The sequence below is a fragment of the Bufo gargarizans genome, chromosome 5 (genome assembly GCF_014858855.1).
Source record: "Bufo gargarizans isolate SCDJY-AF-19 chromosome 5, ASM1485885v1, whole genome shotgun sequence".
NCBI classification, from domain to species: domain Eukaryota; kingdom Metazoa; phylum Chordata; class Amphibia; order Anura; family Bufonidae; genus Bufo; species Bufo gargarizans.
Window position 1 is genome coordinate 375,506,222 of NC_058084.1, and position 22,576 is coordinate 375,528,797.

The following is a 22,576-nucleotide window of genomic DNA, read 5'->3' on the forward strand; positions in this document are numbered from 1 at the left end:
TCCAGGAACCGCTGTGCTCATCAAAGCTCTGGTGAGCGAAGCAGGCTCCTGGTGGATTTCTAAGGACAGCGCCATACATCGTATAGTGGCAGTGCTTGCTATTGCAGCTCAGCCCCATTGACTTGAATGGAGCTGAGCTGCATGGGCCTAGCTGTTACTGATAGCTGGGCCCCTGCTACATCCACCGACATTGCTGTATGCAGTGATGCCGGCAGATTAACCCGTTCACATGCCGCAGTCAGCGCTGGCCGCGGCACATGCAGGGTTTGCAAAGGGAGAGGGCTCCCTTTGACTCCATCAGCCCCCCGCGCTGTGATAAAAGGGAGCCGATGGTTGCCATGGCAACTCCAATGCCTTAGGCATCGGAGCCTGCCAGCTATGGAAGCCCAGGAGATCCAGCCGGCAGGCTGGGTCTCCTAGGCAACGGTCAGCGTCTTGCTGTGCAAGATGCTGACAGTTCAAGTCAGTACAATACAGAATGTCACAATCTACCACCTCAGCTGAACACCGTAAAAAAAAAAAAAAAAACTGAGCAAAAAAATGTTTTTATTTTTGTCAACTTGCATCACAAAATGTGTCATTCCAAATGATCAAAAAGACGTGTGTACCCCAATATAGTACCATTCGGTCTCTTCCTGCAAAAATTGAGCCCCTACATAGGACAGTCGCCCAAATGATAGATAAAATATGGGTTTCAGAAAATGGACACGCTAAAACATGATTTATTTCTTCAAAAATGCTTTTATTGTGTAAAACTGAAATAAATGTAAAAAAAGTAGACATATTGGGCATCAGCGGGCCGTAATGATCTGCTCTTTAAAAATATCACATGATCTATCCCCCCCCTTTTTTTTTTCCACCATACATCACAAAAAATGTTATTCCAAGCGATCAAAAAGACACATATGTACCCCATATAAGCCTTTCTGTTATTGGCTATAGTACCAATCAGTCGTCTCTTCCCGCAAAAAATTAGCCCCCACATACGACAATCGCACAAACGATAAAAATATGGCTTTCAGAAAATGGAGAAAGTAAAACATGATTTTTATTTTTCTTCAAAAATGCTTTTATAGTGTAAAGCTGTAATAAATGACATATTGGATATCTCCACATCTGTAATGAATTGCTTTATAAAAAATATTGACACACCCCCTAATGTGAACACCATAAGAAAATTATAAAAACTATGCAAAAAATGCCTTTTTTTGTCACCTTTCATCACAAAAAGTGTAATGCCAAGAGATCAAAAAGGTATATGCAACTCAAAATAGTACCAATCAAACCGTCATCTCTACGCTACGTTGCCAAGAAAGTCTTTCAGAAAATGAAGATGCTAAAACATGATTGGGTATTGCTGCGTCTGTAAAAACCTGCTCTATAAAAATATCGCATGATCTAACCCCTAAGGTGAATTCCATAAAGTGTAATATTGAGTGATTAAAAAAAAAAACATATGTACCACCCAAAAATGCTACCTATAAAAAGTCAGCTCTTTCAACAAATAATGAGCCCCTAAACAAGACTATCGGCAGAAAAATAAAAAAAATATAGCTTTCAGAAAATGGTGACACAAACATGATTTCTTTTTTCACAAATGCTTTTATTGTATAAAACTACATTATAAATTAAAAATAGACATATTAGGTATTGCTACGTCCGTAATGACCTGCTGTATAAAAATATCACATGATCTACCCCTTCAGTTGAACACTGTTAAAATAAAAAAAATAAAAAAAAGTGTCATATTAAATGATCAAAAAATCACGTGTTTCCAAAAATGGTACCAATAAAAGTCAGCTCTTCCTACAAAAAAAAAATCCCCTGCACAAGACTATCAGCAGAAAAATAAAAGAAATGTAGATTTTAGAAAATGAAGACACAAACATTAAAAAAATGCTTTATGTAAAACTGAAGCAACAAAAAATACACATTTGGTATTGTCGCATCCGTATCAACCTGCTTCTAAAAGCAACACCTGATCTGTCAGGAGAGTTCCGTAAAAAAATAAAAATAAAAACTGCCACAACAGCCATTTTTTTGTTACTTTGCCTCACAAAAAGTGTAATATTGGGCAATCAAAAATCATATGTACCCCAAAATAGTGTACCAATAAAACTGTCACCTCATCCCGTAGTTTACAAAATGGGGTCACTTTTTGGGAGTTTCTACTCTGCGGGTGCATCCAGGGGGACTTCAAATGTGACATGGCAACTTTAAAATTATCCCAGCAACATCTGCCCTCCAAAATCCTTCTGGCGCCCCTTTCCCTCTGCACCCTGCCGTGTGCCCATACAGCAGTTTACCACCACATGGGTGTTTCTGTAAACTGCAGAATCAGGGTAATAAATAGTTATCACCAGGGTCTGGTTAAATTTAACGGTCACAGCAGCAGACCGTGGCAGTGAACTTAGCAGCGATTCCCTGACGGGTAAGGAGTGTAAAGGGAGCGCGGGTGGGCTTTTACATATTCTACAAATATTGAGTTGCTGTGTTACAGGGTATATAGTTTAAAATGAAAAATCTGCAAGAAAGTGAAATTTTGACATTTCACCTCAATGTTTCCTAAAGCGTTAACAAAGTTTGAAAAAAATCAGTTTTGAATAACTTAAAGGGTGTAGTTTCTAAAATGTGGTCATTTATTGGTGGTTTCTACTATCTAAGCCCCACAAAGTGACTTCATAACTGAACTAGTCCTTTAAAGGGAGTCTTTCCCCTATACTAACAGTTATAGAACACTAACACCATTATCAGCATTATAGTCCCCATATGTGAATGCTACTTACTGTCACTTATTTTCCTTCAAAAAACACTTTTTTATTCAATATGCAAATGAGGTCTGAAGATGCCCAGGGGCGACGTTCAAGCGGCCGGTGCCCAGGGCCCTCATCACTTCATCTGAAACCCCTCCCTTTTCACCAGTCTGGCCCGCCCTAGGTTCTTCTGATTACCTCCTCCCTTCAGTGTGAAATGCCGTGCATCTGATTCACCGTGCGCACAGCATTACCCATTATGGGCATCTGCATCCGAGCGTTTATTGCGCATGCGCTGGCCCCAACATCCCGATCTAGCCGGCAGACTTGAACGTCGCCCCTGGGCACCTTCAGACCTCATTTGCATATGGAATGAAAGTGTTTTTTGAAGAAAATAAGCGACTGCCAGCTAAACGGTGAGTAGCATTTACATATGGGGACGATAATGGTGTTAGTATTCTATAACTGTCAGTATAGGTGAAAGACTACCTTTTAAAAAGTGGGTTTTGGAAATTTTCTTAAATTTTAAGGATTGCTTCTAAAATTCTAAGCCTAACATCCTAAAAAATAAAATGACGTTTACAACATGAAGTAGAAATCTGTGAAATGTACAGTTACTACTACTAGTATCACAATCTTTAAAAGCAGACATTTAAATTTCAAAAATTGAATTTTTCCAAATTTTCTGTGAATTTGGGATTTATTTATTTTTTAACTTAAAGGTGAAACATATTGACTCAAATTTGCCACTAACAGGAAGTACAATGTCATGAGAAAACCGTCTCGGAATCGCTTATATAAGTAAAAGCGTTTGAGTTATTACCACATAAAGTGAAACATGTCGGATTTGCAAAATGTGGCTGTCCTTTATGGTGAAAATTGGCTTGGCCTTGAAGGGGTTAATGCTGCTGCCTCAGCTTTTATTTATCTTGGGCACCCCCTTTAATTGCTTGATTCACTATTACAGTGATGTAACAGTTTCCCTGTAGACCTCAAAGGCGTGCAGACAAAAAAAAAAAAGAAAAATCTTCTAACGTTATTTATTATGTAATTCTCTCTGAGCTATGGAAACATAAGTGGGAAGGTGTAAAGCGAAGACTTTCCTGACTGTGGAGATGAGTCATGCTCAGTAGGCATAAATGGATAGTATCTCTTCTGTGCCTTCTCTTACAAATTTACACTTCTTAATCTTAATTTTATTCCAGGTAGGGAAAGCCATGTCTTCAAACGAGTCAGCCGCTTATGAAATCATGCGCAGCCTGGATGTAGATTATGTGCTGATTATCTTTGGAGGGGTGATCGGCTACTCTGGAGATGACATCAATAAATTTCTCTGGATGGTTAGAATAGCGGAAGGCGAGCATCCCAAGGATATCAGGGTAAGAAAATATGCAGACATAATAAGCCTTTAGCTATTAAAGGGACGTTATACCCAAAGTCCACGTATTTCTGTGCCAGTGAATGCAAAGTTTTTATTCCCTGCAAGCAGCAATTTCACATGAAAATGTCAGGATATTAGTAGCTCTCTTGTACGTTGTAGAGTTGGCTCTTCTGTAAAAGGTTGGGATTCAGCAAGCTGCTTTTTCTCTAGTATTTTAAAAATAAATTTCCATCATCCACTTTTGTTTGCTTCACTGTAGAAGATGTAATATAAAGATGAATTAAATTTGTCTTTTTTTTTTTTTTTTTTTTTTTTTATCCATTTTAAATTTCAAATAGGAAAGTGATTATTTTACACCCCAAGGTGAATTCCGAGTTGACAAGGCCGGCTCTCCAACATTGCTCAACTGCCTGATGTATAAAATGTCATACTATCGGTTTGGTGAAATGCAGGTAAATGCCGCATGTAGAGACCCGTTCACTACAGTCCAAGGGTTCCACGCTTTGAAGGATAAGACTTAAAGCAGAGTTGGCAGAATTCTATGGAGAGGGGATATTATTTTCCTGTGTAGTGTATATTATTTATATCTTTGGTTAGATATGGATTAGTAAATGGGGCTCAGTGAATATAGCAGACTAAACACTACTTGCAAAAATATTCTATGATTTGGAGAACCACACCAGGTCTAAAAAGCAGACTATGGGCGAGCATTTACAAACATGAAAAATTGGTCTGAATTTTTATTTCATCCATTGGTGACAGGATCATTGTGGCTGTTGAACTCTACAATGCTAGCTGTATTAAGTAATGATAATTCAAGGGGTTTTCTAGGACTCCTATACGGATGACCTATCCTCAGGATAAACCATCCATATCTGATCGGTGGGGATCTGACTGCTGGCACCCCCACCGATCAGCTGTTGGAAGAGGCTGCGATGCTCTGACCTCCTCGCAGCTAATAAAGGTTGTGTACTCCTTTTTGGAGGCCATTTTATTTTATGATTGCATGTTACTCATTCTTGGCCAAGTCATTTTTTTTATTTTATTTTTTTCAATTTAAAAATATTGAGTTGTTTTTCTAGCTGTGTGACCTTCACTTTGTGCTGGTCATCCAATAAACCTAATCTCTAAAATACTGAGGTCATAAAGGTACGATAAGAAGTGAGCTATAATGAGTGTTTATCACGTGAGAGCACAGATTGGGAGTCCGTCTGAAGGAGAAGACAGAAAATCCACAGGCTGGTACTAGAGCATGTCGGCTCTGTACAGACAGAAGGATGCCATATTTTTAATAAAGGCCAACTTAAAAAAATTATTAGCGCAAAAGGAGTACAATGCAATAATGAGAATAAATTGCCCCCAAAGGTGTTCCTAGCCTTTAAGCCCAGTGCTGTACATTGTATAGCGGCTGTGCTTGGTATTGCAGCTCAGGCCCATTCACTTTAATGGGAATGAGCTGTAACTAGGCCATATGACCGTGACATCACTGTCCTAGGATGAGGCCAGAGCACTACTGCCTCTTTAAACACCGGATTGGTGGGGGTGCTGGAAGTCAGACTCCCACTGATCAGATGTTTGATAGGTCATCAAAATGTGACTATTGCAAAACTCCTTTTTAATACTTATATTTGGTTACGTTTTTCTATCATAAAAACTATACAGGACCGTGGTGCTACACTGCAATCCTGCATTCGAGGTGCAGTGGACTGTAGTCGTCACTATAAACCTTTGACTTTGATTTCTTCCTCTGTTCCGCTGATGTACGTTTCTTTTCCTCATTGGCCTGCAGTTAGACTTTCGAACTCCTCCGGGCTTTGATCGTACCCGTAATGCAGAAATTGGGAATAAAGATATCAAGTTCAAACATTTGGAAGAGGCTTTCACTTCAGAACACTGGCTCGTCAGAATATACAAAGTCAAACAACTAGAAAACAGAGAAGCCCTTGACCATAAACCGAGGATTACCAACATTGTCCCTAAACAGAAGTATTTATCTAAGAAGGTGAGTTCTTGTGTGTCTAAGTCCTGCAAGAGTTGATGGCTCCGCCATTCTGGTGGCATTTCTGAGTTGCAGCTGTTTCGATCAGTGTTGGTCTGAAGTCTGGCACACCTATGTGACATTAGTGGTCATTGTTAGCTGGATCTCCTCTTTAAGTGTCCTTTTACATGGATTGATGTTTAGTCAAATTTATCGGGGAAGAGCTTTTGCATAAACGCCCATTCCCAATAATCTGCCAGTGTAAAAGGTGCCGTCAACCACCTGATCTACGAGCTCAGAAAAGCACTGTTCCCGTGCAGACGCTTGCAGAGTATAAACTGTGATCTGCTGTGACAATGTTTTCTATGGGGATGAGATCACTATCGATTACTTCTCCCCATACAGCGGAGGTTATGCTGAAATGCTGCCCCCTCTCCGCTGTTCCTGATAATCTGCCAGATCATCTGTATAAGTAAAATGGCTCTAATTGCTGTATTAGACCTGCAGATTAGCAGGCGATTGTCGTGCAGCAATCTCCTCCACAGTATAGGGAGGAGGTATTGCTAATGCTGTCACTTGTCCCAATACTGATAATCATTTGCAAACAATAATTTTTAAACCTGTTGAAAAATTTCAATTGCCGGATGAACGGGTAATCAGTGGCAGTATGACACTGTCAGATCATCGCTAATAAGCGTTACTACAAATGCTCGTTAGCAATGATCTGACAGACTATCTGCCTGTCTAAGGGCTCTTTTACACTTGCGTTCTTGTCTTCCGGCATAGAGTTCCGTCGTCGGGGCTCTATGCCGGAAGAATCCTGATCAGGATTATCCTAATGCATTCTGAATGGAGTGAAATCCGTTCAGGATGCATCAGGATGTCGAACGTTTTTTGGCCGGAGAAAATACCGCAGCATGCTGCGCTTTTTGCTCAGACCAAAAATCCTGAACACTTGCCGCAAGGCCGGATCCGGAATTAATGCCCATTGAAAGGCATTGATCCGTATCCGGCCTTAAGCTAAACGTCGTTTCGGGTCATTGCCGGATCCGACGTTTAGCTTTTTCTCAATGGTTACCATGGCTGCCGGGACGCTAAAGTCCTGGCAGCCATGGTAAAGTGTAGTGGGGAGCGGGGAGCAGTATACTTATCGTCCGTGCGGCTCCCAGGGCACCGCAGGCGCATGGATGACGTGTTCGCATGGCACGTCATTCATGCGCATGGTGTGCTCTGACGTCATTCTGGAGCGCCCCGGGAGCCGCGCGGACTGTAAGTATACCGCTCCCCGCTCCTACTATGGCAACCAGGACTTTAATAGCGTCCTGGCTGCCATAGTAACACTGAAAGCATTTTGAAGACTGATCCGTCTTCAAATGCTTTCAGTACACTTGCGTTTTTCCGGATCCGGCGTGTACCTCCGGCAAGTGGAGTACACGCCGGATCCGGACAACGCAAGTGTGAAAGAGGCCTAATATTGGCTCAAGGCCGAATGCACGCGGCCGAGAGCGGTCCGTGGTAACACGGCCTGGATTCCTGTTCAGAGCAGGAGCACACGGCGTCATTAGTTGCTATGACGCCGTGCGCTTCATGCCGCAGCTGCTGTACAGTAATACACTTACTACTGTACAGCGGCGGCATGAAGCGCACGGCGTCATAGCAACCAATGACGCCGTGCACTCCTGCACTGAACAGGAATCCAGCCCGGCATAACACGGACCGCTCTCTGCCGCGGAACATGGCCGTGTGCGTTCGGCCTAAGTTTGCGGATTTCAGAACTCTGATAACAATGCCACTAATCTGTGAGGAATCCCCAAATATATAGCACGTGTGTTGCGCCCATCCCCCCCCCCCCCAAGACACTATGTTATGTTTTTTGTGTGTGTTTTTTTTTTTTTGTTTTTTTTTGTTTCTTTTCTTTTTGCATCTGAGTATTTTGCAGTGGATGGTGGGTTGCGATAATTAAAGGGAACGTGTCAGAAGTTTTGACCATGCTAAACTGCTAGGCACTAGGTTGGGGCTCGGGAGCAGTACAAACATACCTTTTGTATAGCTTTTCTAACAAGAGTGGTGTGAATATGAACTTTTATTCTACCAGATTATGCCCTTTAACCCTTTCAACCCTGAATGGTTTTTCATTTTTGCGTTTTTCATTTTTCACTACCTGCCTTTCTGGGGCCATAACATATTATTTTTATTTTTTTCTCTACCCCCATTCACATAGCTGTATGAGGGCTTATTTTTTGCAGGACAAGTGGCACTTTCTAATTCCAGAGAAAAAAATAATGTACATAAATTACAATATTTTTATTGCATGAAATACAACAATACTTAATTTAAAATGCTCTTCATGGCATAGTAATACTTTTTGTCGGATAACCCCTTTAAGTGCACTGGAGTCGGAGCTTCACTGTGAATGCTACTTCACCGCTCTTCCCCTCTGCTCGGAGTGACAGCTGTCGTAGTCTCCTGGTTGGATGACGCCCTGTCAGGGCAGAGAAGAGTCTGTGAAGCTCCACCTCCTGGTCAGTTGCTGGAGCAGAATGTGGCCAAATAAAAGTTCATACAACTCCTGGTGTTTGGCATGGTCAAAACTACTCAGAGTACCTTTAATATGCTAGTACATGCTGGTTTTGAATAATAAGTAATGTATTACATTTATGTGACTCCTGAATTTGTCTTTTATTTGTTGAACATGGACATGTGGGCCACGTTCATAACCTTCCATGTCCCAGTCTGATAACTTGTCAAGTATGTATCTCCCAGAAGGTAACTTGGATAGCTAGAATATAGTGATTATTAAATGTCCTCTTTTGCTGTTAAATAAAATAAAAAATAAAAAAAATAATTTTATTTCCCCCTCCCCCTCTTGTTTTCAGACATCAAAAAGGAAGCGTGGCTATATAAAAAACAAGCTGGCCCTGAAGAAAGGCAAGAAACCTAGCAAGAAGACCATTTAAACCATCTGATCTCACAGGAAGGAGTTGTCCTTGGGAGATAACCAGTCTTTGCCTTTAGATAAGCTCATGTTCTTCAGTGGCATGAGAGTACAGAACCATCTCTGGTCCAGAATATTGTACACAATTTTCAGGCAATGTCTGATTACAAATGATATATTTATTGGCTTATTAAGAACAGCTGTTTTAGATTTGTAACGTGAAGCCAGACAGAGCTGCTGTCCTCTACCAACAGCAGATTTTTTTATTTTATTTTTTGTTTTGTTTTTCGGACGGTGGGATATTTTTTTTTTTTTTTTCATGAAAATTTTTGGGGAATTGTAGACAATTTGGACTGTTTGCACCAAAGAGCCCTCTATTTTGGTTGCTATGCATATGCATACTTGTCAATTTTTATTTTTTTTCTCACAATAAAGATAAAATGCTAAACCCTTGAGCTGTGCTTTCTTATCCTGCAATGCCCATCCATTCACATGTAGGCACAGATCTAGTGGCAGATGTCTGCTGTTCCCTTTATTTTTCGACTCCCAAATCTCCCCCCCCCCCCCTGTACTGTCCTCGGTGTGGGTGTCTTTTGCTGTAATTTTTTTTTTTAGAAACTAAGAATATTTCTAACAATCGTAAATGTATCCAACACAATGTGGTCAGCTAAGTCAGCCTCAGCTATCACCTGAAAATAATGCAAGTTAGCCATTTTTGGGCAGTCAAGCAATTTCAAAAATATTGCCTTAGTCAATCTTATTTGTGATGATTATTTATTTGCCCCTTTAATGCCATAATGCCTGAATGGCAAGACTTTAACATGGACTAAATAGATCAACCAAATTTTAAAAGGCGTAAACCCGGATGTTGAATGTTTTTTTTTTTTTCTTTTGCACAATCATATAAAATGCGAACGGCCAAATAAGTTTGAATGTTTACATGTTAACCATCTAAAAAGTTGACAAGTATACAGACATGTTACCATGTGAGCTAAATTGGGGACAGCCATTGATGATGTCTGTAAAGCGCTGCGGAATGTCAGCGCTATATAAATGAGTAAAATAAATAAATGTGAAATCTGAGGGTATCTGACCTAGACCGGAATTTCAAAATGATTTTTTTTTTTCCCTCCTCCGTAAAATAAGTGCAGTATACTTAACGACTTGTTTAATGATAACTAGGGTTTTTTGTTTTTTTTTGGTTTGGCAATGTCGGTCATGCACTAAAATGTATATTGGGGTTGAACATCTGGGGGTTTTTTTTTGTTTGCTTTTGACATTATGCGGACTTGAACTTTTCTTAGTTTGACAGATTTTTTATTTGATTTCCTAGTCTATATTTTTTTTTTTTTTTTTTTTGTTTAAACTTGACTTTGCCACAATGGTTGTTGGATTACCCTGTGTTTAGGATGTATCTTTTTTTTTTTTTTTTTTTTTTTATAATAAAATTGAGGTCAGAACTGGTGGTATTTCAGAAAAAGAATATCAAATTTTTCAGTTTGTTTTTCAAGCTTGTGATATTTTTACATACCATGAAGCTGCATCGCTGTTAAGCATCTGAATGCGGCTGCTAGAAAATGCTGGCAATCTGTATATTGGATTTAAAACTTTGGAAATTGATAATAGAAAAAAATAAAGATTTAATTAAGGTTTTATGTAAAGTGTCCTGTTTTTGTTGCAAAATTAAAATATTCAAATGGCCAGTTTCTAAAAATGTATGCTGTCATATTCCTGGCAGCCAGCATTGGGGAAGGTTAGACTAAATAGCTCTTTTGGAATAGATTTTTGGTATAGCTTAAAAAGAACTTATTTTAAAAATGTTTATTGAAGAATTGATGTTTGAACAGAAATGCAGTAAAAAAAAAAAGTTTAATTTGAAATAAAAAGGAAAAAAAAATTCTTTTTTTTTGTTGTGTTTTTTTGTTATTTATTGACATTTAAAAATCTAAATAAAGCAATTATAGAAACCTAATATGCAAAAGGTAATCTCCCAAGAAAAAAAACTATTTTGCTAGCACCACCTAATCCCAAGGCTTTTTAGAGAGCCACTTCTAATAGGTGGCGCTGATGAGATGGTTCTCTGTTCTGTTTCTTGGTAGATAGTTCAGCGAATTCTCCATAATTTTTTTCTGTTTGGGCATTTACTGTGGATAAGGATAATCCATTCTTATGAAATATAGCATTGATAAGTCTTAGGGTGCCTTCGCACACAGCAGATTTTGTGGCAGAAAATTTCTCAACTGGCAATCGGTTCCATTCACCTTTAATGAGGCTTGCTGCCACGTTCAAATGTTCAAATGAATGCAACTCATTATCAATCGTGGAATTTAAATCTGCCGCATGTGACTGCACCCTTAGGTCACCTATCTGTCCATTATAGGCCAGAACCAAAGTCCAGCCGGTACTCGATCTGGCGTTCACATTGCAGTGGAAAGGAGCGAACTCCACGTGGAATGTATGAGAAAATCCCAGCAATCTTGCGTCCAAATATATTCTTTTTATTTCATTGTGATGAAGTATATAATATGACAGGCAATGCATTCTGATTGAGAGGCTTTGTGCCGAAACGCGTCATATTATATACTTTATGACAATGAAATAAAAAGAATATATTTGGATGTAAGATACGGTTGCTGGGATTTTCTCATACTTTATAGGGCAGAGGCTTTCCAAGCAATAAAAAGTGCCTCCCTGCGGAATATACATAGGCGGTTTGTTCATACCTCTTAAAGGGAACCTGTCACCTCCCAAAACCATCCCAAGCCGCCAGCAGTGTGTTTCTGATGATGCCTTCCTTCCTGAAGGCAGATGCAACGTTGTTTTATCCCCTGCCCGGCGCGCTTCTCCACACGGCCTCCTTGCTTCAAGTCACGGTAACCACGCCCCCCTTCGCTGTGACTGGCGGCGCTTATGCAGAGTTCGACTGCCTTTGCCGAACAGCAGGCTGTCAGTCACAGGGAAGGGGGTGTGGTTACTGTGACTTGAATCAATGAGGCCTCATATCAGCCCCCAGCCTCATGTATGCAGCTCCCATGTCACAGAGCACGTAAAATAAAATAAAAACACCTCTCCTGCTCTGGTCACCGCCACTCCTCACCTCCAATGCTTTTACTGCCACTGGCTGTGCTGTAAACCGATGCGCACAGAGCTCCCTCACACGATGTACAGCCACAGCACAGCTGACAGCCGAGGAGCACGAAGTGGTGACTACAGAGCCTTCACTGCTTCCTGGTCCTCCGGTACTAAGGACTGCTTCCATAATGGAAGCGGTATTCACCCCCATAAGACACAATGACATTTTCCCTTTTGTAGGGGGAAAAAAATGCGTCTTATGGGGTGGAAAATACGGTAAGTCGCCTATATTAGTGATCCTGAACTGCAACCAATAGGAAGCAACTGTCAAAGATTTGAAATATTCTAATAGAATTTCACCTGGGGTGCTGATGAAAGGGGGTTACATCTCTGGCACTTGCCCAAATCTTTCAGAGTTGCTTTGTGGATAGGTAATATACTGTATTTGTGGGAACTTAAAGCGGCTCTGTCACCAGTATCAGCCCTATTAAATCAGACATACTGCCTGGTAGGGCTCATCATGCCAATTAAAACTATACCTTTATTTGTATATATGCTAGAGAGCTAAAGAGAGAGCTGCATTTTTATTCATATGCGAATGAGCAATTGGAGCACCAGGAGGTTGGCCTGAATCATTTGAGCACTGTTTTGTAACACACCCTATTCTCTGCACTCTGCCCCCTCCGATAATTGACAGGGCTAGACATGCTGAGAACAGAGCTGCGTCCTAGCATGTAGATATCATATTCTCTCTGTACTATAGCAACTGTCGATAGACTCTGAGGTTACTTTTGGGCAGTGTACCACATACTTTGCACGACCCAGACAGACCTCCAGCAAACTGGATAATTTGGTATGCTAACCAGGATGAGCAGCTCCCACAGTTTAGTTGTCCATCATCCAGGCTCAGGTGGCACCTTCATTACACACCCTCTACCTCTGCCCAGACCATTTCCAGATGCTTTGTTTCTTTCTATGCTTATAAGCTAACACACAATACTGGTGTCTTTAATATCATATATTGTGCTTGTGAATAAAACAGAAATATGTATGTATTCTTTCAGAGCCGATCTCAATTTGGTGAAGCTATAGTACAGAGGTAGGCAACCTTTGGCACTCCAGCTGTTGTGAAACTATAATTCCCAGCATGGTCCATTAATTTCTGTGAGTTCTGAGAAGAGCGCAGGAAGCATGCATGCTGGGAGTTGTAGTTTCACAACAGCTGGAGTGCCGGAAGCTGCTGATCCCTCTTTATGTGACTTTTTAGCAAATGTGTTTTTGAATCATATTCGACACTTAAAGCCAGTGTCCCTGCCCCAGGCACTCCCGACAAATTTACGGACATCTAGTGCCTGGGCACACCATTCACATTATACTTACTCCGCTCCCCGGCACTCACATCGTTCCTGCACGGCCGCCACTGCATCTCCCTATTGCGCGGATCAAAATGTACATTGGGAAGTGGGTGCAGCCAATAACAGGCCGCGTCGGGGACCAGCCTCCCTTGCGTCACCCGCGATAAAGGAAATGCAGTGGCGGCTGTGTGGGGAGACATGGTTAATATTTAAGGTCAGGGCTCTCATCTCTTTCAACTATACTTTAGCTTATTTACTTGTGTGCTCTTGACCATTGTCTTGAGGTCATGAACTTACATTCTGAAGTAAAATAGTTCATACATTTATTACCTCATGCAATAACCGTGCAGACCCTGAGGCAGCAATGAAGCCCAAAACTATAATGCTCTTTTAGCTGTTGGGATGCAATGGTTTTTTTTCCCCCCTCCAAACCTACGGGGGCATTTCACGTCTGGCGTTCCCATACATCAGTCTAGATGCGCCTAATTTATTAAGAGGCAGATGCCTCTTAATAAATTAGTCGCATCTCTGGCACTCCGTACACTAGAAATTTAAATCTATACCAGGGGTTGGCACAGTGTCTCCCGTAGGTTATAGTAAATCCAGCAGGCCGCAATATGTTCTGCCCCCTCCGCTAAGTCCCACCCCTTTTCTCTCCACTTTAGAAAAGAGGTGAGAAGTAGTGATAAGTGCAGCGAGCTTCAGATGCTACATTCACAGTCGCTTTGTTCAAAACTTCGGATTAATACTGTATGGAGATCCGTCTCCGTACAGTATTAAAATGAATGGGCTCCGATGACCTGCAGTCAATTATTCACAAAGTTGCACAAGACTTCATGGAATAACTTCGGTAGTTGATTTTTAAACTGGAAAACCAACCCAACTCTGCTTCAGTGCCGAGGTACCAATAGTGATGCAGGTGAAGCAGCCCATACATCATTTGGAGTCAATGGAGCTGAAAAAAACAGCTTAGCATAGAGTTATGACATCAGTGCCATAGACTTTAACTCAGCCATAGCCCCTTCATTACGTATAACAGTGATGGGTTGAGAAGTATTTGGACAGTGACACAATTTTCAAAATTTAGCCTCTTCACACAATTTATTTTAAACTGAAATGTAGACTTTGTTTTAACTCAAGCAGTTTAACATTTTTTTTTTAAATTCATTTAGGAATTAATTTTATTTCTGTAAAAGAGAAAGCTACTGGCTTTGAATATGTTTGCTAGATTGTGTAGTAACTAAGGACCACATGGCCTGTAGAGCCCTCATGAGACGGTTTTGTTACCCTTTCAAGAGTTTCATTACCCTGAGGCTGTATTCAAATCACATTAATGACATCCATGTGACAAATGCCAGCAAACGTGTCGGGCACTAGAAGGTCGAGGAGACTGGCTGCACCTGAGTGTTGTTGCTGGGGATAACCACACCTCTTGTCTCAGGTGTAGCTTAACCCCTTACGGACACATGACGTCATGTGTTGTTTCGATCGCGGGCGGGCGGTGATCGGAACAAGGTGCCTGATCAAGTCCCAAATTGGGCCCCAAAAAGATAAGTTCCCCCCCCCCCAAAAAAAATTAAGTTTCAAGTAAAAAATAAACAAAAATATCATTTTCCCCAAATAAAGTTAAAAAAAAATTGGTAAAAAATACAGGGGGAAAAAAGTATACATATTGGGTATCGCCCCGTCTGTATCGACCGGCTCTATAAACATATCACATGACCTAACCCCTCAGACGAACGCCGTAAAAAATAAACTGTGCTAAATAAACCATTTTTTTGTCACCTTACATCACAAAAAGTACAACATCAAGCGATCAAAAAGGCATTTGCCCACCAAAAGAGTACCAATCTAACCGTCACCTCATCCTGCAAAAAATGACCCTCTACCTGAGACGATCGCCCAAGAAATAAAAAAAACTATGGCTCAGAATATGGGAACACTAAAACATCATTTTTTTTGTTTGAAAAAAGCTGTTATTGTGTAAAACTTACCTAATATGTATACTTTTTTTTATTTATGTATCGCCGCGTCCGTATCGACCGGCTCTATAAATATATCACATGACCTAACCCCTCAGATGAACACCGTAAAAAATTAAAACTGTGCTAAATAAACAATTTTTTGGTCACCTTACATCACAAAAAGTGTAATAGCAAGCTATCAAAAAGTCATTTGCACCCCAAAATAGTGCCAATCAAACCGTCATCTCATCCCGCAAAAAATGAGACCCTACCTAAGATAATCGCCCAAAACTGAAAAAAACTATGGCTCTCAGAATATGGAGACACTAAAACATGATTTTTTTTTTTTTGTTTAAATTTTTTATTATTGTGTAAAACTTACATAAATAAAAAAAGTATACATATTAGGTATCGCCGTGTCCGTATCGATCGGCTCTATAAAAATATCACATGACCTAACCCCTCAGATGAACACCGTAAAAAATTTAAAATAAAAACTGCTAAATAAACTGTTTTTTGTCACCTTACATCACAAAAAGTATAATGGCAAGCGATCAAAAAGTCACATGCACCCCAAAATAGTGCCAATAAAACCGTCATCTCACCCCACAAAAATCATACCCTACCCAAGGTGATCGCCCAAAAACTGAAAGAATTATGGCTCTAAGACTATGGAAACACTAAAACATGATTTGCCATTTCTTGTTATCTTGCCTCACAAAAAGTGTAATATAGAGCAACCAAAAATCATATGTACCCTAAACTAGTACCAACAATACTGCCACCCTTTCTCGTAGTTTCTAAAATGGGGCCACTTTTTTGGAGTTTCTACTCTAGGGGGGCTTCAAATGGGACATGGTGTCAAAAAAAAACAGTCCAGCAAAATCTGCCTTCCAAAAACCGTATGGCATTCCTTTCCTTCTGCGCCCTGCCGTGTGCCTGTACAGCTGTTTACAACCACATATGGGGTGTTTCTGTAAACTACAGAATCAGGGCCACAAATATTGAGTTTTGTTTGGCTGTTAACCCTTGCTTTGTTACTGGGAAAAATGGATTAAAATGGAAAATTTGCCAAAAAATTTAAATTCTGAAATTTCATCTCCATTTGCCAATAACTCTTGTGGAACACCTAAAGGGTTAACGATGTTTGTAAAAATCTGTTTTGAATACCTTGAGGGGTGTAGTTTCTTAGATGGGGTCACTTTTATGGAGTTTCTACTCTAGGGGTGCATCAGGGGGCTTCAAATGGGACATGGTGTCAAAAAAACCAGTCCAGTAAAATCTGCCTTCCAAAAACCGTATGGCATTCCTTTCCTTCTGCGCCCTGCCGTGTGCCCGTACAGCGGTTTACGACCACATATGGGGTGTTTCTGTAAACTACATAATCGGGGCCATAAATATTGAGTTTGGTTTGGCTGTTAACCCTTGCTTTGTAACCGGAAAAAAAATATTAAAATGGAAAATCTGCCAAAAAAGTGAAATTTGGAAATTGTATCTCTATTTTCCAATAATTCTTGTGGAACACCTAAAGGGTTAACAAAGTTTGTAACATCAGTTTTGAATACCTTGAGGGGTGTAGTTTATAGAATGGGGTCATTTTTGGGTGGTTATATTATGTAAGCCTCGCAAAGTGACTTCAGACCTGAACTGGTCCCTAAAAATTGGGTTTTTGCTTCTAAACTTCTAAGCCTTGTAAAATCCCCAAAAAATAAAATATAATTCCCAAAATGATCCAAACATGAAGTAGACATATGGGGAATGTAAAGTAATAACTATTTTTGAAGGTATTACTATGTATTATAGAAGTAGAGAAATTGAAACTTGGAAATCTGCAATTTTTTTACAAATTTTTGGTAAATTTTGTATTTTTTTATAAATTAAAAATGATTTTTTTTTTTTACTTCATTTTACCAGTGTCATGAAGTACAATATGTGACGAAAAAACAATCTCAGAATGGCCTGGATAAGTCAAAGCGTTTTAAAGTTATCTGCACTTAAAGTGACACTGCTCAGATTTGCAAAAAATGGCCTGGTCCTTAAGGTGAAATAGGGCTGAGTACTTAAGGGGTTAAGTGGTCATTCCTTTTCCTCTATTTAGTCCGGCCTCACCCATCATGCTATGTGGTTGATAGCTCCTTGTTTTCTGGAAGTCCTGGTGTTGGTTCTCTCTTAATTCCTGCTCGTCCGCATACTTCTGGAAGTTAAGTCTATCTTTTTTAGTTGTTTTCCCCTATCTGCTAATATTAGGCCTGAGGGGGTCTCGTATTCCTTCATCTGGGAAGGAATAGGCTGTGTCCTGACACTATCTGCAGGGCCCTGTTAGGCTACTTTCACACTAGCGGCACAGACCTCCAGCAGGCTGTTCCGTCGGGTGAACAGCCGGTTGGATCCGTCCTGCCGCTTGTGACCGTGTGCCTCCGGACTGCCGCTCTGTCTCCATTGATAGTAGATATATACTCAGGGTCAGAGGTTCGATAGTTGTGGCCCAGTGTATAGTTACTCAGGGGTGTCCGTAATAATCACTATTGAGCTGAGTGTGCCTTATTGTAGTTAGTTAAAACATAACTTTTATTTAGTCTAATTTTTAGAATATTGTGACACTATATTATATTATTGTTCAGCAATAAAAAAGTTTAAAAAACAAGCATCAGATCTGAGAGTCAGGTTTAGGGAGAGAGGTTATCCCGATGGTATCCTACTCACGGCTTTTGAAATCGTGTGCAATGAAAAATGGGACCAACTCCTCATCCCTAAAAAACAGATCAACAAATGCTATAGGCTAGAATAATAATCAGATTATTGGCACCTTCGATAGTGAACATCAGGCTATAAAACAAGTCCTATCTAGACACTGGGATATTCTAAAAGTGGACCCAGATCTAGACAGGGTTCTAGGATCATACTCACAGATTACATTCAGAATGGTGCGTAGCTTGAGGGACAGATTGGTTAATAGCCACTTCCAACCACCTGAGAGGCCTGGAAACTGGCTCTCTAGAAAACCCATGGGAACCTTTAAATGTGGCAGCTGCACAGCATGTGGTCACATCAGAAAAACAAAAACATTTGTCTGCTCCTTTAACAAGGAGTACACTATCAGAGACTTCATAAACTGTCTCACTACGGGTAGTGTACCTGGCCCAATGTACTTGCCAACTGGATTATGTGGGCAAGACAAAACGGGAGTTCAGGAGACAGATAAGGGACCACGTGAATGATGTCTTAAATGAAAAAGACACATCAGTGGCACGCCATATTGTACAACACTATAGAGGCAACACCAACTGTCTCAAATTCATAGAAATACAACATGTCCCCAAACCAAAGAGAGGTGGTGATTGGGACAAGATGATCCTGCGAGCCGAAACAAAATGGACGTATAGATTAAACTCTGTGACACTGAAGGGCCGTAATGAATATATTTCATATAAGCCATTTTTGTTAATATCTTCATCAAATCTCTGATTAAGCCTCAGCAACTTGTTTAGCTGACCTGTCTAGACCTCTTCAATACCCCCCTAAGGGGTTAAACTCTGTACCTGCCAGGGAGGCTGCAATACATCAGCATCCACCTGGCAGTTTATTTTTATTCCTCCAGTATTACCGATTACCATATATGTGTCAAGGAGTATAAACATTAAGGGAGCTTGTGTCCTGCAAGGACCTGCAACTGTTTATAAATAAATATCTCCAATCTAAAGTGCTCTTTGTAGCATAGATCACATATAAGTCTGCTATAAAGTCCATGTGTTTATTCAGCAGACTCTAAATATCTAAATATATGACTTTTGATCTGTATGTTTGTTTCCGTGGACATTTGTATTCAATATGTTTACTCTGCAAGGACCTGCCGGGGACGCGGTACTAGATCCCCATAACAACCAAGACGCCTTCCACCGACGTTCTTTCCTGTTGTAAGCGAGGCGCTGCTGACTGGGCAGGACTGAAGGTAAAGACCCAATGACTGCGCGTCCTCGCTCTGGACGGTATGACAAGTGGGTGGGAGCAGTTCAAAGAGCGCTCACCCTGCAACGATAGGTTAATTAACCAGAAGGGCTGAAGCGCTATAAAAAATGGACACTTAGACTCAGTTAGTTGCCACTGCCTTTATATACGTGCGGGAGCGCTGCCAGACGCCCCGGCGATACATTTTGTGTCCCTGAAGAACCACTACTCTCTGTGGTGAAACGCGTTGGACAAATTTGAGGAAGGACTAGTTGTCAGGACTCAACAGCAATAGACCCAAGGTTCCAGCGGCTGTGGGTCGCCCTTTTAAGGGCGGGTGCCTGGAATACAGCCTGTTAGGGTTCTCCCAGCTCTCCTGGAATAGCTTATTTAGGGAAAGAACCTAGGCCGAGCAACCCGCAGAAATATATTGTCTCAAGTGACCCCTCTGACAAAACTGCCACTTGACTGATATGGGACTAGAGCTGCTAGCTACATCCGACACCCTTCCAATAAAGCAGGCCATCAACAGCATTGTTTTAATATAGTGTCACAATATTCAAAAAATTAGACTAAATAAAAGTTATGTTTTAAATAACTACAATAAGGCACACTCAGCTCAATAGTGATAATTCTGTCCCCATTGACTATAATGGTGGCAGTGCGGAGTTCCGGCCAGAGGCTGCCGGAATAAATGTCGGATATGTTGTAGTTTTATTCCGGCAGCCTCTCGCTGTGCCTCCGCCGGAACTCTGCCCCCACCCCATTATAGTCAAAGGGGACGGAGCAGCAGTCCGGGGGTACACAGTCACTAGCGGCAGGACGGATCTGGCAGGCTGTTCACCCGACGGAACAGCCTCCGGGGGTCTGTGCCGTTAGTGTGAAAGTAGCCTTAGGGTTAGATAGGACTTGGGTTCCTGCGTATGAACATTCCTACCATCTAGGTCTGTTCATACTGATAGCAGTCAGGGCTCATCGTAGGGACTTACTAGGTGTGACCATTTCCCTTTCCCTAGGTTCCAAGCCTAATACCTGTAGAGTGTATTTACCACACTTCGCCATGACAAAAAGTTACTGCTGTATATCTCTGACAGATGTTCTACAGTGGTATCTTTCACCCATAGGCTCTTATGTTAAAAAAAAGTGCGGCTTTTATTTATTTTTACTGGATACTGTTATATGGATTAGCATTCTGTACTATGCTATTCCATACCATTCTTCCTGTGGCACACTGGACTGACAGACAACAGAAGGAGACCTTTTTGGCCTCTATTGGGTTAATGGAATCCAATTGGCATGCTCGGTGTACAGGAGCTTTTCCAGGAGCAGAGTCCAACAATTTGATGTGAACCCTGCCTAATCTGTGCCATCTTCTATTTAAACACCGCCACCTTTTTCCTTAACCTATAAATACTCAATGCAAATCTGGTACCCAAACAGCAGTCTTCTCACAAGCTATAATAAGTTCAGTCAGCAGCAAATAGCCAGCTTAGTAATAGATAGTAATATGCATTGTATAAAGTAAAATGGACTAAAATTAAGGACAAACAATAACAAAAATTCTTGCTCTTTAATTAAATGTGGAGCTTCATCAGTTTGATTTACCAATTATTAGTTAATAACATTTTTATATCATATAGCTCACAAATGAACACTTCATTATGTCTTGTATGTCCTTCATGTATAAAACAGATGTGATATTAAATGTTTATTGATAAAAGTAGAAGATATTGTACATTTATACCTTCTGTACAACTACTACAGTTACCATAAACATATTGATGATTTACTATGAGAGGTTTAAAAAAAAATTAATTAGAAAAAAAAAAATACATACCGTAACCTTTGTAAATTGTTAAGAATGGAAGCCTGGGTGCAATGCAATTATGGTTTATACAAATTACATATAAGGATGGAGAATCTACGACTCCAGAGATAAATGGATGTAAGGTTGATGCTACCAGAGTTCAACAGTAATGATAGCTGTGTCATGTATGTCTATGTAAGCTATGGATCCTACTCCATAGTGATAGGGGCGAGCACCACGAAACAGCTGTCTAAGGCCTCATGCATACGACCGTTGTTTTGGTCCGCATCCGAGCTGCAGTTTTTGCGGCTTGGATGCAGACCCATTCACTTCAATGGGGCCGCAAAAGATGGGGACAGCACTCCCAGGCATAAGGATGGATATTTGGCTTGGAATTTTCCCTTGTCATGTTCCAAGGCTTGTTAAATAGTAGGGTTTTTGACTCGCAGGGAACCACTTCAACAAGGTGGTGGTAGTGAGATGGTTCTCTTTACCTGGAAGATACCTCTTTGCATGCTAGTTATGTAACACAGCTTTGAATATGATTCATATGAACTAGCACAGACTAAGGCTCCATTCAGACGTTCGTAACGTGTTTTGCGGATCCGCAAAACACGGACAGCGGCAATGTGCGTTCCGCATTTTGCGGACCGCACATTGCCGGCACTAATAGAATATGCCTAACAGTAATGCGGGGTGCACGCGACTAATGCCCGTGTATTGCCGGCCCGCTGTATGCGGGCCGCAATACGGCAACGGCCGTGTGCATGGGCCCCTATAGTTAAGAAAAGTGTCCCCCTGACAAAGGAAACTGTTACACCCAGCTGTCAATTTAGTCATACATTTCTAGTAGGAATAACTGCGGAATTGCACTATGCAGAGTTAGGGCTCATTCACACGAATGTGTGCTGCCCGTTGCCGTATTGCGGCCCCGCAATACACGGGCACCGTTCAGTGTGCATTCCGATTCACAGATGCGGACCCATTCACTTTAATGGGTCCGCAAATCCGAAGATGCGGAACGGAAGCACTACTGAGTGCTTCCTGGGGTTCCGTTCCGTGCCTCTGCACCGCAAACAGATAGAACATGCTCTATCTTTTTGCGGAACGGACGGATCGCGGACTATACTTTTTCACTTGGACACCTGGCATATTCACACATCACAGACTAGTTATAGAAATTTCTGTGACTAATAAACCATCTTTTACATCAGAATGGGGTGGTTTCTGCAGGCAATACATTTTAAAAGCTCCACTCAGATATATAAAACAGTTAAACTTCTGCAAAAAATGTGAATATACAGGTCTTTCTATTAATGAATGTCATTATTAACAAGGGGGAGGGGTACATTTTATAGGCATTGTAATATCTAATCATCTGGAAAA

General features: G+C 40.9%; 1 protein-coding gene across 1 annotated transcript in view; it reads left to right on the forward strand.

Annotated features, from left to right (window-relative positions):
* The window catches only part of STT3B (STT3 oligosaccharyltransferase complex catalytic subunit B), a 90,538-nt gene extending 79,592 nt beyond the window's left edge, over positions 1 to 10,946 (forward strand). Inside the window, exons 13-16 of the mRNA XM_044293484.1 lie at positions 3,959 to 4,132; positions 4,473 to 4,586; positions 5,924 to 6,136; positions 8,989 to 10,946. Of these exons, the coding sequence (XP_044149419.1) occupies positions 3,959 to 4,132; positions 4,473 to 4,586; positions 5,924 to 6,136; positions 8,989 to 9,069 (582 nt within the window). The 3' untranslated portion in view covers positions 9,070 to 10,946. The remainder of the gene's footprint in view (positions 1 to 3,958; positions 4,133 to 4,472; positions 4,587 to 5,923; positions 6,137 to 8,988) is intronic.
* Positions 10,947 to 22,576: the final 11,630 nt, after the last annotated feature.